Here is a 19,455-nt window from a genome sequence, read left to right on the forward strand (position 1 = left end):
CTGTCAATCCCTTCACTGGCTCCCCATTACCCAGAGACTCCAGTACAAAACCCTAACCATGAGGTACAAAGCCATCCACAACCTGTCTCCTCCATACATCTGTGACCTCGTCTCCCGGTACTTACCTACCCGCAACCTCCGATCCTCACAAGATCTCCTACTCTACTCCCCTCTTATCTCCTCTTCCCACAATCGTATACAAGATTTCTCTCGCGCATCCCCCCTACTCTGGAACCCACTACCACAACACATCAGACTCTCACCTACCATCGAAACCTTCAAAAAGAACCTGAAGACCCACCTCTTCAGACAAGCCTACAACCTGCAGTAACCACTAGTGATGAGCGAGTGTACTCGTTGCTCGGGTTTTCCGGAGCACGCTCGGGTGATCTCCGAGTATTTGTTAGTGTTCGGAGATTTAGTTTTCATCGCCTCAGCTGAATGATTTACAGCCACTAGCCAGCCTGATTACATGTGGGGATTCCCTAGCAACCAGGCAACCCCCACATGTACTCATGGTGGTTAGTAGCTGTAAACGAAATCTCCAAACTCTAACAAATACTCGGAGATCACCCAAGCAACGAGTACACTTGCTCATCACTAGTAACCACCGATCCACCAAACCACTGCACGACCACCTACTGTATTCTCACCCATCCCTTGTAGATTGTGAGCCCTCGCGGGCAGGGTCCTCTCTCCTCCTGTACCAGTTATGACTTGTATTATGATTATTGTACTTGTTTTTATTATGTATACCCCTCCTCACATGTAAAGCGCCATGGAACGAATGGCGCTATAATAAATAATATTTGGTCCTGCTGCGTTTGCTGTCTGAACCCGTGTCTCTGTTTTCCCGTTCCCGTCTTGACTCAGTGCTTCCCTTTATTGTGCAGACTCCCTGGTTTGACTTGGCTTGTATCCTGACCTGTTTCTGTCTTTTGGCTTATCCGCTCCTGACCGTTACGGACTCCCTGGCTTGTCTCTGACCGCGAGTTTGCTTATTCCTTTGGTACTGCCCTACAGTCTAGGATTTGACCCGGCTTGTTTGGTGGCCTCACGTCTGCTCTGCTTAGGTACAGACTGGGTTCCTATTTACTGCCATCTAGTGAAGCCTGCAGCTACCTGCATTGCAGCAACATAATGAGCACATTGCCTAATAACAATATGTGATGCTGGAAGCAAACAATGGGAAGCCAGAACAGATGCAAGTGATGGAAATGACAGGAGTCTGAAGATGATAACAGAAGCAGGATAGTGGTGCACCCGATCAGCAACATCTTACAGCGTGAATACTCAGAAACAGGGTATTAGGCATAGTCTGGTAGGAGGGGCCTTTACAAGGGGGAGGGGCTTGTATACAGCCACTAGTGACAGTACGGTGTAGCCCCTGATCCCACTCAGGGCGGAGCATCCACAGACTGTACATAAGCGTGTGGGCTGTCGTGTGGCCGTGACTTTGGTCATTTATAAGCTATTGATGACTACGCAGACTGGTGATGAGGAGGATGGTGGTGGTAGTAATTGACGTTTCCTCCTTCCAGAGCTCGCCTCGGCCCCGCCGTTCCCCCTGACGTCTCGAGTTCTTTTTCACCCCTCATTTGAGGCTTATTACGCTGCTGTCGCCGTTCACCAAAACCTGGAGACTCCGGAGATGCGGCTGAGGCGGGAGGAAGGTAACAACTCTCATCATTCTCGCACCCACAGAACTCACACTCTCCACTCACCTGGCGCCCCCGTATTCTGCTGAAATGTCTTAAAGGGCCGGCGCAGCCCTGTGTAAAGAACATGTGATTAGCGGTTCTGTAACCCTGTAACAGCGGCTCGGGGCTGAGAACCGCTCCTGATCCCGAACATCTCACAGCTGAGTGTTTGTTACAATGTCAGCGGAGTCACAACTATTACCTGCACTGATACATTGTAACAAACCCTTTGGTGTCCGAGTGCCGGATCTTTGCTTGCATCCCTGGAGAACTACAATCACCATCATCCTCTCTCCACCAGGATTCACCGCAAATCCAGGAGATTATTTCTACACAGATCCCGTCCTGGCCCCCGGTCACCGAGTGTATAACTGCCTGCCGCCGGCAAGTCACAGTGTAAGTGTCACCCTGCAGGGGGCGGGGTCACAGCTCCATTATATCTATCACCCTGCAGGGGGCGGGGTCACAGCTCCATTATATCTATCACCCTGCAGGTGGCGGGGTCACAGCTCCATTATATCTATCACCCTGCAAGGGGCGGGGTCACAGCTCCATTATATCTGTATCACCCTGCAAGGGGCGGGGTCACAGCTCCATTATATCTGTATCACCCTGCAAGGGGCGGGGTCACAGCTCCATTATATCTGTATCACCCTGCAAGGGGCGGGGTCACAGCACCCCCTCCTATCTGTATCACCCTGCAAGGGGCGGGGTCACAGCTCCATTATATCTGTATCACCCTACAAGGGGCGGGGTCACAGCTCCATTATATCTGTATCACCCTGCAAGGGGCGGGGTCACAGCTCCATTATATCTGTATCACCCTGCAAGGGGCGGGGTCACAGCTCCATTATATCTGTATCACCCTACAAGGGGCGGGGTCACAGCTCCATTATATCTGTATCACCCTGCAAGGGGCGGGGTCACAGCTCCATTATATCTGTATCACCCTGCAAGGGGCGGGGTCACAGCTCCATTATATCTGTATCACCCTGCAAGGGGCGGGGTCACAGCTCCATTATATCTGTATCACCCTGCAAGGGGCGGGGTCACAGCACCATTATATCTGTATCACCCTGCAAGGGGCGGGGTCACAGCTCCATTATATCTGTATCACCCTGCAAGGGGCGGGGTCACAGCTCCATTATATCTATCACCCTCCAAGGGGCGGGGTCACAGCTCCATTATATCTATCACCCTCCAAGGGGCGGGGTCACAGCTCCTTCCTATCTGTATCACCCTGCAAGGGGCGGGGTCACAGCTCCATTATATCTGTATCACCCTGCAAGGGGCGGGGTCACAGCTCCATTATATCTGTATCACCCTGCAAGGGGCGGGGTCACAGCTCCATTATATCTGTATCACCCTGCAGGGGGCGGGGTCACAGCTCCATTATATCTGTATCACCCTGCAAGGGGCGGGGTCACAGCTCCATTATATCTGTATCACCCTGTAAGGGGCGGGGTCACAGCTCCATTACATCTGTATCACCCTGCAAGGGGCGGGGTCACAGCTCCATTACATCTGTATCACCCTGCAAGGGGCGGGGTCACAGCTCCATTATATCTGTATCACCCTGCAAGGGGCGGGGTCACAGCTCCATTATATCTGTATCACCCTGCAAGGGGCGGGGTCACAGCTCCATTATATCTGTATCACCCTGCAAGGGGCGGGGTCACAGCTCCATTATATCTGTATCACCCTGCAGGGGGCGGGGTCACAGCTCCATTATATCTGTATCACCCTGCAAGGGGCGGGGTCACAGCTCCATTATATCTGTATCACCCTGCAAGGGGCGGGGTCACAGCTCCATTATATCTATCACCCTCCAAGGGGCGGGGTCACAGCTCCTTCCTATCTGTATCACCCTGCAAGGGGCGGGGTCACAGCTCCATTATATCTGTATCACCCTGCAAGGGGCGGGGTCACAGCTCCATTATATCTGTATCACCCTGCAAGGGGCGGGGTCACAGCTCCATTATATATTTCACCCTACAAGGGGCGGGGTCACAGCACCATTATATCTGTTTTACCCTGCAGGGGGCGGGGTCACAGCTCCACTATATCGGTATCACCCTGCAGGGGGCGGGGTCACAGCTCCATTACATCTGTATCACCCTGCAAGGGGCGGGGTCACAGCTCCATTATATGTTTCACCCTACAAGGGGCGGGGTCACAGCACCATTATATCTATATCACCCTGCAGGGGGCGGGGTCACAGCTCCACTATATCTGTATCACCCTGCAGGGGGTGGGGTCACAGCTCCATTATTTCTGTATCACCCTGCAGGGGGCGGGGTCACAGCTCCATTATATCTGTATCACCCTGCAGTGGGCAGGGTCACAGCTCCATTATATCTGTATCAGCCTGCAAGGGGCGGGGTCACAGCTCCATTATATCTGTATCACCCTGCAAGGGGCGGAGTCACAGCTCCATTATATCTGTATCACACTGCAGGGGGCGGGGTCACAGCTCCATTATTTCTGTATCACCCTGCAGGGGGCGGGGTCACAGCTCCATTATATCTGTATCACCCTGCAAGGGGCGGGGTCACAGCTCCATTATATCTGTATCACCCTGCAAGGGGCGGGGTCACAGCTCCATTATATCTGTATCACCCTGTAGGGAGCGGGGGTCACAGCTCCAGCCTCTCTGTGTCGCCCTGCAGGGGGTAGGGTCACAGCTCCTTCCTATCACCCTGTAGGGGGCGGGGTCACAGCTCCATTATATCTATATGACCCTGCAGGGGGCAGGGTCACAGCACCCCCTCCTATCTGTATTACCCTGCAGGGGGCGGGGTCACAGCTCCATTATATCTGTATCACCCTGCAGGGGGCGGGGTCACAGCTCCATTATATCTGTATCACCCTGCAGGGGGCGGGGTCACAGCTCCATTATATCTGTATCACCCTGCAGGGGGCGGGGTCACAGCTCCATTACATCTGTATCACCCTGCAAGGGGCGGGGTCACAGCTCCATTATATGTTTCACCCTACAAGGGGCGGGGTCACAGCACCATTATATCTGTATCACCCTGCAAGGGGCGGGGTCACAGCTCCATTATATCTATATCACCCTGCAGGGGGCGGGGTCACAGCTCCATTATATCTGTATCACCCTGCAGGGGGCGGGGTCACAGCTCCATTATTTCTGTATCACCCTGCAGGGGGCGGGGTCACAGCTCCATTATATATGTATCACCCTGCAGTGGGCGGGGTCACAGCTCCATTATATCTGTATCAGCCTGCAAGGGGCGGGGTCACAGCTCCATTATATCTGTATCACCCTGCAAGGGGCGGGGTCACAGCTCCATTATATCTGTATCACCCTGTAGGGAGCGGGGGTCACAGCTCCAGCCTCTCTGTGTCGCCCTGCAGGGGGTAGGGTCACAGCTCTTTCCTATCACCCTGTAGGGGGCGGGGTCACAGCTCCATTATATCTATATGACCCTGCAGGGGGCAGGGTCACAGCACCCCCTCCTATCTGTATTACCCTGCAGGGGGCGGGGTCACAGCTCCATTATATCTGTATCACCCTGCAGGGGGCGGGGTCACAGCTCCATTATATCTATCACCCTCCAAGGGGCGGGGTCACAGCTCCATTATATCTGTATCACCCTACAAGGGGCGGGGTCACAGCACCCCCTCCTATCTGTATCACCCTGCAAGGGGCGGGGTCACAGCTCCATTATATCTGTATCACCCTGCAAGGGGCGGGGTCACAGCTCCATTATATCTGTATCACCCTGCAAGGGGCGGGGTCACAGCTCCATTATATCTGTATCACCCTGCAAGGGGCGGGGTCACAGCTCCATTATATCTGTATCACCCTGCAGGGGGTGGGGTCACAGCTCCAGCCTCTCTGTGTCGCCCTGCAGGGGGTGGGGTCACAGCTCCTTCTTATCACCCTGTAGGGGGTGGGGTCACAGCTCCATTATATCTATATGACCCTGCAGGGGGCGGGGTCACAGCACCCCCTCCTATCTGTATTACCCTGCAGGGGGCGGGGTCACAGCTCCATTATATCTGTATCACCCTGCAAGGGGCGGAGTCACAGCTCCATTGTATCTGTATCACCCTGCAAGGGGCGGGGTCACAGCTCCATTATATCTGTATCACCCTGCAAGGGGCGGGGTCACAGCACCATTATATCTGTATCACCCTGCAAGGGGCGGGGTCACAGCTCCATTATATCTGTATCACCCTGCAAGGGGCGGGGTCACAGCTCCATTACATCTGTATCACCCTGTAAGGGGCGGAGTCACAGCTCCATTACATCTGTATCACCCTGCAATGGGCGGGGTCACAGCTCCATTACATCTGTATCACCCTGCAAGGGGCGGGGTCACAGCTCCATTACATCTGTATCACCCTGCAAGGGGCGGGGTCACAGCTCCATTATATGTTTCACCCTACAAGGGGCGGGGTCACAGCTCCATTATATCTGTATCAACCTGCAAGGGGCGGGGTCACAGCTCCATTATATCTGTATCACCCTGCAAGGGGCGGGGTCACAGCTCCATTATTTCTGTATCACCCTGCAGGGGGTGGGGTCACAGCTCCATTATATCTGTATCACCCTGCAGGGGGCGGGGTCACAGCTCCATTATATCTGTATCACCCTGCAAGGGGCGGGGTCACAGCTCCATTATATCTGTATCACCCTGCAGGGGGCGGGGTCACAGCTCCATTATATCTGTATCACCCTGCAAGGGGCGGGGTCACAGCTCCATTATATCTGTATCACCCTGTAAGGGGCGGGGTCACAGCTCCATTATATCTGTATCACCCTGCAAGAGGCGGGGTCACAGCTCCATTATATCTGTATCACCCTGCAAGGGGGCGGGGTCACAGCTCCATTATATCTGTATCACCCTGCAAGGGGCGGGGTCACAGCTCCATTATTTCTGTATCACCCTGCAGGGGGTAGGGTCACAGCTCCACTATATCTGTATCACCCTGCAAGGGGCGGGGTCACAGCTCCATTATATCTGTATCACTCTGCAAGGGGCGGGGTCACAGCTCCATTATATCTGTATCACCCTGCAAGGGGCGGGGTCACAGCTCCATTATTTCTGTATCACCCTGCAAGGGGCAGGGTCACAGCTCCATTATATCTGTATCACCCTGCAAGGGGCGGGGTCACAGCTCCACTATATCTGTATCACCCTGCAAGGGGCGGGGTCACAGCTCCATTATATCTGTATCACCCTGCAAGGGGCAGGGTCACAGCTCCATTATATCTGTATCACCCTGCAAGGGGCGGGGTCACAGCTCCATTATATCTGTATCACCCTGCAGGGGGCGGGGTCACAGCTCCACTATATCTGTATCACCCTGCAAGGGGCGGGGTCACAGCTCCATTATATCTGTATCACCCTGCAAGGGGCAGGGTCACAGCTCCATTATATCTGTATCACCCTGCAAGGGGCGGGGTCACAGCTCCATTATTTCTGTATCACCCTGCAGGGGGCGGGGTCACAGCTCCACTATATCTGTATCACCCTGCAGGGGGCGGGGTCACAGCTCCACTATATCTGTATCACCCTGCAAGGGGCGGGGTCACAGCTCCATTATATCTGTATCACCCTGCAAGGGGCGGGGTCACAGCTCCATTATATCTGTATCACCCTGCAAGGGGCGGGGTCACAGCTCCATTATATCTGTATCACCCTGCAAGGGGCGGGGTCACAGCTCCATTATATCTGTATCACCCTGCAGGGGGCGGGGTCACAGCTCCACTATATCTGTATCACCCTGCAAGGGGCGGGGTCACAGCTCCATTATATCTGTATCACCCTGCAGGGGGTAGGGTCACAGCTCCATTATATCTGTATCACCCTACAAGGGGCGGGGTCACAGCTCCATTATATCTGTATCACCCTGCAAGGGGCGGGGTCACAGCTCCATTATATCTATCACCCTCCAAGGGGCGGGGTCACAGCTCCATTATATCTGTATCACCCTGCAGGGGGCGGGGTCACAGCTCCATTATATCTGTATCACCCTGCAAGGAGCGGGTTCACAGCTCCATTATATCTGTATCACCCTGCAGGGGGCGGGGTCACAGCTCCATTATATCTGTATCACCCTGCAGGGGGCGGGGTCACAGCTCCATTATATCTGTATCACCCTGCAAGGGGCGGGGTCACAGCTCCATTATATATTTCACCCTACAAGGGGCGGGGTCACAGCACCATTATATCTGTTTTACCCTGCAGGGGGCGGGGTCACAGCTCCACTATATCGGTATCACCCTGCAGGGGGCGGGGTCACAGCTCCATTATTTCTGTATCACCCTGCAGGGGGCGGGGTCACAGCTACATTACATCTGTATCACCCTGCAAGGGGCGGGGTCACAGCTCCATTATATGTTTCACCCTACAAGGGGCGGGGTCACAGCACCATTATATCTATATCACCCTGCAGGGGGCGGGGTCACAGCTCCACTATATCTGTATCACCCTGCAGGGGGCGGGGTCACAGCTCCATTATTTCTGTATCACCCTGCAGGGGGCGGGGTCACAGCTCCACTATATCGGTATCACCCTGCAGGGGGCGGGGTCACAGCTCCATTATTTCTGTATCACCCTGCAGGGGGCGGGGTCACAGCTCCATTATATCTGTATCACCCTGCAGGGGGCGGGGTCACAGCTCCATTACATCTGTTTCACCCTGCAGGGGGCGGGGTCACAGCTCCATTATATGTTTCACCCTACAAGGGGCGGGGTCACAGCACCATTATATCTATATCACCCTGCAGGGGGCGGGGTCACAGCTCCACTATATCTGTATCACCCTGCAGGGGGCGGGGTCACAGCTCCATTATTTCTGTATCACCCTGCAGGGGGCGGGGTCACAGCTCCATTATATCTGTATCACCCTACAGGGGGCGGGGTCACAGCTCCATTATATCTGTATCAGCCTGCAGGGGGCAGGGTCACAGCACCCCCTCCTATCTGTATTACCCTGCAGGGGGCGGGGTCACAGCTCCATTATATCTGTATCACCCTGCAGGGGGCGGGGTCACAGCTCCATTATATCTATCACCCTCCAAGGGGCAGGGTTACAGCTCCTTCCTGTCTGTATCACCCTGCAAGGGGCGGGGTCACAGCTCCATTATATCTATCACCCTGCAAGGGGCGGGGTCACAGCTCCATTATATCTGTATCACCCTGCAAGGGGCGGGGTCACAGCTCCATTATATCTGTATCACCCTGCAAGGGGCGGGGTCACAGCTCCATTATATCTGTATCACCCTGCAAGGGGCGGGGTCACAGCTCCATTATATCTGTATCACCCTGCAAGGGGCGGGGTCACAGCTCCATTATATCTGTATCACCCTGCAGGGGGCGGGGTCACAGCTCCAGCCTCTCTGTGTCGCCCTGCAGGGGGTGGGGTCACAGCTCCTTCTTATCACCCTGTAGGGGGCGGGGTCACAGCTCCATTATATCTATATGACCCTGCAAGGGGCGGAGTCACAGCTCCATTGTATCTGTATCACCCTGCAAGGGGCGGGGTCACAGCTCCATTATATCTGTATCACCCTGCAAGGGGCGGGGTCACAGCACCATTATATCTGTATCACCCTGCAAGGGGTGGGGTCACAGCTCCATTATATCTGTATCACCCTGCAAGGGGCGGGGTCACAGCTCCATTATATCTGTATCACCCTGCAAGGGGCGGGGTCACAGCTCCATTATATCTGTATCAACCTGCAAGGGGCGGGGTCACAGCTCCATTACATCTGTATCACCCTGCAAGGGGCGGGGTCACAGCTCCATTACATCTGTATCACCCTGCAAGGGGCGGGGTCACAGCTCCATTACATCTGTATCACCCTGCAAGGGGGCGGGGTCACAGCTCTATTATATCTGTATCACCCTGCAAGGGGCGGGGTCACAGCTCCATTATTTCTGTATCACACTGCAGGGGGTAGGGTCACAGCTCCATTATATCTGTATCACTCTGCAAGGGGCGGGGTCACAGCTCCATTATTTCTGTATCACCCTGCAAGGGGCGGGGTCACAGCTCCATTATATCTGTATCACTCTGCAAGGGGCGGGGTCACAGCTCCATTATATCTGTATCACCCTGCAGGGGGTAGGGTCACAGCTCCATTATATCTGTATCACTCTGCAAGGGGCGGGGTCACAGCTCCATTATATCTGTATCACCCTGCAGGGGGTAGGGTCACAGCTCCATTATATCTGTATCACACTGCAGGGGGCGGGGTCACAGCTCCATTATATCTGTATCACCCTGCAAGGGGCAGGGTCACAGCTCCATTATTTCTGTATCACCCTGCAAGGGGCGGGGTCACAGCTCCATTATATCTGTATCACTCTGCAAGGGGCGGGGTCACAGCTCCATTATATCTGTATCACCCTGCAAGGGGCGGGGTCACAGCTCCACTATATCTGTATCACCCTGCAAGGGGCGGGGTCACAGCTCCATTATATCTGTATCACCCTGCAAGGGGCGGGGTCACAGCTCCATTATATCTGTATCACCCTGCAAGGGGCGGGGTCACAGCTCCATTATATCTGTATCACCCTGCAAGGGGCGGGGTCACAGCTCCATTATATCTGTATCACCCTGCAAGGGGCGGGGTCACAGCTCCATTATATCTGTATCACCCTGCAAGGGGCGGGGTCACAGCTCCATTATATCTGTATCACCCTGTAAGGGGCAGGGTCACAGCTCCATTATTTCTGTATCACCCTGTAGGGAGCGGGGGTCACAGCTCCATTATTTCTGTATCACCCTGTAGGGAGCGGGGGTCACAGCTCCATTATATCTGTATGACCCTGCAGGGGGCGGGGTCACAGCACCCTCCTCTCTATCACCCTGCAAGGGGTGGGGTCACAGCTCCATTATAGCTGTATCACCCTGTTGGGGGTGGGGTCACAGCTCCATCCTCTCTGTATCGCCCTGCAGGGGGCGGAGCCGGCTATAGACTGACTGTGTTTTCTGGTTACAGGTGTTCAGCTGTTTCCGACTCCAGACTCCGCCGCCTATCATGTCTTCCTGTGTGTTTCCCTCTGCTGATGAGGACGATCTCTGTGACGAAGAAGTAGATCTGGGGGAAGTTGTGGCCGGACCCTCGCTGCACTCTGAGGACAGAGTGGTCCCACAGTGTCTCCCTTCCCCAGTGTGGGGGTCCCCTCTGAGAACTACTGCCGTCTCTTCCCCAGAATCGGGGTCTCCGCTCAGGACTCCTGCGGTCTCTTCCCCAGTATCGGGGTCTCCGCTCAGGACTCCTGTGGTCCCTTCCCCAGTATTGGGGTCTCCTGTGGTCCCTTCCCCAGTATCGGGGTCTCCTGCGGCCCCTTCCCCCGTCCTGTACTCTGCATCAGAGCTGCAGGCGGCGTCCGGTCTGTTGTGGTTATCATCCCCGCCCCCCATTACATAAGCTCCACCCACTTGTACATATTGAATATCCGTTATCTTTGTGCCCCCCGTGGGGCCTCTGCTGGGTGAGGGCCGCAGACACGAGATGCCGGTGTGTGAAGCAGTATGAGGGCACGGCGTGGCGCCCCTGCAGGCCGTGGCAGAAGGTTGTTCCTCAGGAGCAGGAGAAAAAAAATGCAAATAAGGAAAACAAATAAATGTTATTTTCTTATTAGAAACAGCCGTGCGGTGATTTGCTGTGTGGGGTCCGGGCCGACCACAGCCCCACCCGGCACCCGCAGTGCCCACCCTGCGCTCATTACTGAGGACAATATGGCGGCACATGCCGCGGAGCGACGCACAGAAGACGCGGACGCCGGCTGCGTTCAGACACTTTATTATTAGCTTATACATTGCAGTTTTCCTGTGAGTCGGGCAGCGGACATTTTGTTTTCAGCCTGTCCTGAAGGCGGACGCTTAGGCGTTGCCATGGAGATCATCTACAAACAAACACAGGACAACAAGCTTCGGGCGAGCGAGCTTTCTCATTGGCTCAGATTCTTGGAATGTTCCATTTAAACCCAAAATAAGGGGGGGGAGTGAGACCAGCTGATGTGACGGCCCCCGGGGCGGAGGCAGGAATAGAGGCCGATATTAGCGGTGTCCCCCCCATTATTAGACATGGTACAGCTTTACTCCCTGATATATCGCGGCCTCCGTAACATAATAAAACTCCAGCTTATAATACTCTACGTATAATCTCTATATATTACATCATCTCTATAAACTTCTAATCATAGATTTCATTATTTCCCAAAACAGACAGAACAAACAGGTCCGCCACACACGCGCTACCGGCGGCCATTTTGTAGATGAAGGCGCCATTGAGTCAAGTCACTCGTACCTGGCGGTAACGTCATCAGTACCTGGTAAAGCACCTGGCGGCTTCCCCTCACAAAATGGCCGCCACCCTGTGCGCTGTCTCCCCGACGGCGGCAGAAGTACCACAAACAATGAGGTTTTGTCAGATTTTGGCGTTTGGTGAAAACACTGTAGATCTGGGATTGGTTCCACGCGTCTGACTCCGCCCCCAGCGCAGAAACCAGAGAGCAGCCATTTTGTGGCCTTAGATACGTCGTACCTATGGAGTCTTGAGTGTTTTTGGCGCCCAGACGCCATTTTGTCATCACCGAGAGCATAAGGCAGCCATTGTGGCAGTGAAGCAGTAGACAAGGTTTTTTTTTACTTTTTCCCCCTTTAAGAACATAAAATGGCTTCCTCGGCCGTGCACCATTTCCTGATCGTCTGGTCATGTCAGGGGTTAATGTGCTCAGAAACGCCGCTGACCTTGATGCCGACGGTGTCTGGTCGCCGTCCCGGTTGCTATGGCGACTGTTCTGTGTTTTCGGTGAAAGGCACATGAATATTAGATTTCCGTCCAGTCCTGAAATTTGTGCGAGACGCGAGAAGTCGACAAAGTGCAATTAGTAACGGACATTGTGCGGCCCGGCGAGCGCCGGCGGCTGCGTCATCATCTCGCCGCCATTCAACATTCTGTGGAAAGTAAGAACAAAGACAAAATAAAAAAGCAGAATTATTTTAATCGGTAATAGGCTCTGACGGATGCAGCAAAGTCCAGCAGACCTCCCCTTTAACAGGCTTAAAGGAGAGCAGCACAATAGAGGTCAGCAGGGCGGGGCTTGTGACATCTGCTCCGCCTCCCTGACCCCTCCCAATCCTCACCCGCCATCATCGATACTTGGGGTAGTGATCGGCCAGAAATAACTTCACCCAAAACTGCTTGTGGAGATTTCGGCGGCGATGCCCTTTTACACGGTGACGTGGCGGCGGGTGGGGGAGACTCCATCTGTTCAGGATGTAAATGTCATGGGGGACACGAGGGGCCAGTCACTGCCGGAGGCCTCTGAACTCGCAGCTGCCGCAGACAGAAATATTCCCGACACCATGAAAGTGACTCCACAGCTCGTGTGCGAGCGACACAACATGGACGCCAACATACACCGAGTGACAAGAATAGCAGCATAAAGCCGTCAACCGACCGCAAGCGAAAAGTCACAGCCGGGAAACCGCGCAAAAGCTGCACGGAAACATCAAACGCGGATCCGTATCGGCAACGTGTCAACCGATGTAGCAGAGCCGATACCGGTGAACTATAGGTCATGTCTGTATGTAAAGTGGTAGCTACCTGCAGTCCTATGTAAGGCCACAAACTGATAAATCTGAGTACAGATCATATGGTAAATGTCACCTGCAGTCCTATGTGACACCACAGATAACACAGTGATGACACAGTGATGACACAGTGATATCTCTCTGAGTACAGATAATGTAGATGTCACCTGCAGTCCTATGTAACACGATGTTGCATCATCACAGCTAGTACTAAGTGTTAGCCGAGCTCTGCTATGTCTGTAGTCGCTGTACACTGCGCAGGGGTAATCACTGGGAGCAATGGAAGATAATTACATCACACCATGAGCGCTGTCATGGAGTCTGATGACTGATGAGCGCAGGGGGCGCAAAGCCACAAAGAAAGCAGAGTAACGGGGTCATGAAAACCCTCCAGATAATTACAGGAGTTTCCCTGCCCCCAATTCCCGACTGACCAGAAGTGAAAACAGAGACATCACCAGAACTTCTAGACACTGAAAAAACTTGCAATAAATCCAAATATATCCTCCAATGCTGTAAAACAGCGCTACACTACACCTCCATCCTGTCCTGTATCTACTATTCCTGTACTGTACACACAGCTCTACACTACACCTCCATCCTGTCCTGTATCTACTATTCCTGTACTGTACACAGCTCTACACTACACCTCCATCCTGTCCTGTATCTACTATTCCTGTACTGTACACACAGCTCTACACTACACCTCCATCCTGTCCTGTATCTACTATTCCTGTACTGTACACACAGCTCTACACTACATCTCCATCCTGTCCTGTATCTACTATTCCTGTACTGTACACACAGCTCTACACTACACCTCCATCCTGTCCTGTATCTACTATTCCTGTACTGTACGCACAGCTCTACACTACACCTCCATCCTGTCCTGTATCTACTATTCCTATACTGTACACAGCTCTACACTACACCTCCATCCTGTCCTGTATCTACTATTCCTGTACTGTACACAGCTCTACACTACACCTCCATCCTGCCCTGTATCTACTATTCCTGTACTGTACACAGCTCTACACTACACCTCCATCCTGTCCTGTATCTACTATTCCTGTACTGTACACACAGCTCTACCCTACACCTCCATCCTGTCCTGTATCTACTATTCCTGTACTGTACACAGCTCTACACTACACCTCCATCCTGTCCTGTATCTACTATTCCTGTACTGTACACACAGCTCTACACTACACCTCCATCCTGTCCTGTATCTACTATTCCTGTACTGTACACACAGCTCTACACTACACCTCCATCCTGTCCTGTATCTACTATTCCTGTACCGTACACAGTTCTACACTACACCTCCATCCTGTCCTGTATCTACTATTCCTGTACTGTACACACAGCTCTACACTACACCTCCATCCTGTCCTGTATCTACTATTCCTGTACTGTACACACAGCTCTACACTACACCTCCATCCTGTCCTGTATCTACTATTCCTGTACTGTACACACAGCTCTACACTACACCTCCATCCTGTCCTGTATCTACTATTCCTGTACTGTACACACGGCTCTACACTACACCTCCATCCTGTCCTGTATCTACTATTCCTGTACTGTACATACAGCTCTACACTACACCTCCATCCTGTCCTGTATCTTCTATTCCTGTACTGTACACACAGCTCTACACTACACCTCCATCCTGTCCTGTATCTACTATTCCTGTACTGTACACACAGCTCTACACTACACCTCCATCCTGTCCTGTATCTACTATTCCTGTACCGTACACAGTTCTACACTACACCTCCATCCTGTCCTGTATCTACTATTCCTGTACTGTACACACAGCTCTACACTACACCTCCATCCTGTCCTGTATCTACTATTCCTGTACCGTACACAGTTCTACACTACACCTCCATCCTGTCCTGTATCTACTATTCCTGTACTGTACACACAGCTCTACACTACACCTCCATCCTGTCCTGTATCTACTATTCCTGTACTGTACACACAGCTCTACACTACACCTCCATCCTGTCCTGTATCTACTATTCCTGTACTGTACACACAGCTCTACACTACACCTCCATCCTGTCCTGTATCTACTATTCCTGTACTGTACACACGGCTCTACACTACACCTCCATCCTGTCCTGTATCTACTATTCCTGTACTGTACATACAGCTCTACACTACACCTCCATCCTGTCCTGTATCTACTATTCCTGTACTGTACACACAGCTCTACACTACACCTCCATCCTGTCCTGTATCTACTATTCCTGTACTGTACACAGCTCTACACTACACCTCCATCCTGTCCTGTATCTACTATTCCTGTACTGTACACACAGCTCTACCCTACACCTCCATCCTGTCCTGTATCTACTATTCCTGTACTGTATACACAGCTCTACACTACACCTCCATCCTGTCCTGTATCTACTATTCCTGTACCGTACACAGTTCTACACTACACCTCCATCCTGTCCTGTATCTACTATTCCTATACCGTACACAGTTATACACTACACCTCCATCCTGTCCTGTATCTACTATTCCTGTACTGTACACAGCTCTACACTACACCTCCATCCTGTCCTGTATCTACTATTCCTGTACTGTACACACAGCTCTACACTACACCTCCATCCTGTCCTGTATCTACTATTCCTGTACTGTATACACAGCTCTACACTACACCTCCATCCTGTCCTGTATCTACTATTGCTGTACTGTACACACAGCTCTACACTACACCTCCATCCTGTCCTGTATCTACTATTCCTGTACTGTACACAGCTCTACACTACACCTCCATCCTGTCCTGTATCTACTATTCCTGTACTGTACACAGCTCTACACTACACCTCCATCCTGTGCTGTATCTACTATTCCTGTACTGTACACAGCTCTACACTACACCTCCATCCTGTCCTGTATCTACTATTCCTGTACTGTACACACAGCTCTACACTACACCTCCATCCTGTCCTGTATCTACTATTCCTGTACTGTACACACAGCTCTACACTACACCTCCATCCTGTCCTGTATCTATTCCTGTACTGTACACAGCTCTACACTACACCTCCACCCTGCCCTGTATCTACTATTCCTGTACTGTACACACGGCTCTACACTACACCTCCATCCTGTCCTGTATCTACTATTCCTGTACTGTACACACAGCTCTACACTACACCTCCATCCTGTCCAGTATCTACTATTCCTGTACAGTGCACACAGCTCTACACAACACCTCCATCCTGTCCTGTATCTACTATTCCTGTACTGTACACAGCTCTACACTACACCTCCATCCTGTCCTGTATCTACTATTCCTGTACTGTACACAGCTCTACACTACACCTCCATCCTGTCCAGTATCTACTATTCCTGTACTGTACACACAGCTCTACACTACACCTCCATCCTGTCCCGTACCTACTATTCCTGTACTGTACACAGCTCTACACTACACCTCCATCCTGTCCCGTATCTACTATTCCTGTACTGTACACACAGCTCTACACTACACCTCCATCCTGTCCTGTATCTACTATTCCTGTACTGTACACAGCTCTACACTACACCTCCATCCTGTCCTGTATCTACTATTCCTGTACTGTACACACAGCTCTACACTACACCTCCATCCTGTCCTGTATCTACTATTCCTGTACTGTACACAGCTCTACACTACACCTCCATCCTGTCCTGTATCTACTATTCCTGTACTGTACACAGCTCTACACTACACCTCCATCCTGTCCAGTATCTACTATTCCTATACTGTACACACAGCTCTACACTACACCTCCATCCTGCCCTGTATCTACTATTCCTGTACTGTACACAGCTCTACACTACACCTCCATCCTGCCCTGTATCTACTATTCCTGTACTGTACACAGCTCTACACTACACCTCCATCCTGCCCTGTATCTACTATTCCTGTACTGTACACAGCTCTATACTACACCTCCATCCTGTCCTGTATCTACTATTCCTGTACTGTACACACAGCTCTACACTACACCTCCATCCTGTCCTGTATCTACTATTCCTGTACTGTACACAGCTCTACACTACTCCTCCATCCTGTCCTGTATCTACTATTCCTGTACTGTACACACAGCTCTACACTACACCTCCATCCTGTCCTGTATCTACTATTCCTGTACTGTACACAGCTCTACACTACACCTCCATCCTGTCCTGTATCTACTATTCCTGTACTGTACACAGCTCTACACTACACCTCCATCCTGTCCTGTATCTACTATTCCTGTACTGTACACACAGCTCTACACTACACCTCCATCCTGTCCAGTATCTACTATTCCTATACTGTACACACAGCTCTACACTACACCTCCATCCTGCCCTGTATCTACTATTCCTGTACTGTACACACAGCTCTACACTACACCTCCATCCTGTCCTGTATCTATTCCTGTACTGTACACAGCTCTACACTACACCTCCACCCTGCCCTGTATCTACTATTCCTGTACTGTACACACGGCTCTACACTACACCTCCATCCTGTCCTGTATCTACTATTCCTGTACTGTACACACAGCTCTACACTACACCTCCATCCTGTCCAGTATCTACTATTCCTGTACAGTGCACACAGCTCTACACAACACCTCCATCCTGTCCTGTATCTACTATTCCTGTACTGTACACAGCTCTACACTACACCTCCATCCTGTCCTGTATCTACTATTCCTGTACTGTACACAGCTCTACACTACACCTCCATCCTGTCCAGTATCTACTATTCCTGTACTGTACACACAGCTCTACACTACACCTCCATCCTGTCCCGTATCTACTATTCCTGTACTGTACACAGCTCTACACTACACCTCCATCCTGTCCCGTATCTACTATTCCTGTACTGTACACACAGCTCTACACTACACCTCCATCCTGTCCTGTATCTACTATTCCTGTACTGTACACAGCTCTACACTACACCTCCATCCTGTCCTGTATCTACTATTCCTGTACTGTACACACAGCTCTACACTACACCTCCATCCTGTCCTGTATCTACTATTCCTGTACTGTACACAGCTCTACACTACACCTCCATCCTGTCCTGTATCTACTATTCCTGTACTGTACACAGCTCTACACTACACCTCCATCCTGTCCAGTATCTACTATTCCTATACTGTACACACAGCTCTACACTACACCTCCATCCTGCCCTGTATCTACTATTCCTGTACTGTACACAGCTCTATACTACACCTCCATCCTGTCCTGTATCTACTATTCCTGTACTGTACACACAGCTCTACACTACACCTCCATCCTGTCCTGTATCTACTATTCCTGTACTGTACACAGCTCTACACTACACCTCCATCCTGTCCTGTATCTACTATTCCTGTACTGTACACAGCTCTACACTACACCTCCATCCTGCCCTGTATCTACTATTCCTGTACTGTACACACAGCTCTACACTACACCTCCATCCTGTCCTGTATCTACTATTCCTGTACAGTACACACAGCTCTACACTACACCTCCATCCTGTCCTGTATCTACTATTCCTGTACAGTACACACAGCTCTACACTACACCTCCATCCTGTCCTGTATCTACTATTCCTGTACTGTACACACAGCTCTACACTACACCTCCATCCTGTCCAGTATCTACTATTCCTGTACTGTACACAGCTCTACACTACACCTCCATCCTGTCCAGTATCTACTATTCCTGTACTGTACACAGCTCTACACTACACCTCCATCCTGTCCTGTATCTACTATTCCTGTACTGTACACAGCTCTACACTACACCTCCATCCTGTCCCGTATCTACTATTCCTGTACTGTACACAGCTCTACACTACACCTCCATCCTGTCCCGTATCTACTATTCCTGTACTGTACACAGCTCTACACTACACCTCCATCCTGTCCCGTATCTACTATTCCTGTACTGTACACAGCTCTACACTACACCTCCATCCTGTCCCGTATCTACTATTCCTGTACTGTACACACAGCTCTACACTACACCTCCATCCTGTCCCGTATCTACTATTCCTGTACTGTACACAGCTCTACACTACACCTCCATCCTGTCCCGTATCTACTATTCCTGTACTGTACACAGCTCTACACTACACCTCCATCCTGTCCTGTATCTACTATTCCTG

General features: G+C 51.7%; 1 protein-coding gene across 1 annotated transcript in view; it reads right to left on the bottom strand.

Moving 5' to 3' along the window:
* Positions 1–11,474: 11,474 nt before the first annotated feature.
* The window catches only part of LOC138677419 (insulin receptor substrate 1-like), a 33,461-nt gene continuing 25,480 nt past the window's right edge, over positions 11,475–19,455 (bottom strand). Inside the window, exon 5 of the mRNA XM_069767524.1 lies at positions 11,475–12,647. Coding sequence (XP_069623625.1) covers positions 12,640–12,647 — 8 coding nt within the window. The 3' untranslated portion in view covers positions 11,475–12,639. The remainder of the gene's footprint in view (positions 12,648–19,455) is intronic.

The sequence above is a fragment of the Ranitomeya imitator genome, chromosome 4 (assembly GCF_032444005.1).
Source record: "Ranitomeya imitator isolate aRanImi1 chromosome 4, aRanImi1.pri, whole genome shotgun sequence".
In the NCBI taxonomy this organism is placed as follows: Eukaryota; Metazoa; Chordata; class Amphibia; order Anura; family Dendrobatidae; genus Ranitomeya; species Ranitomeya imitator.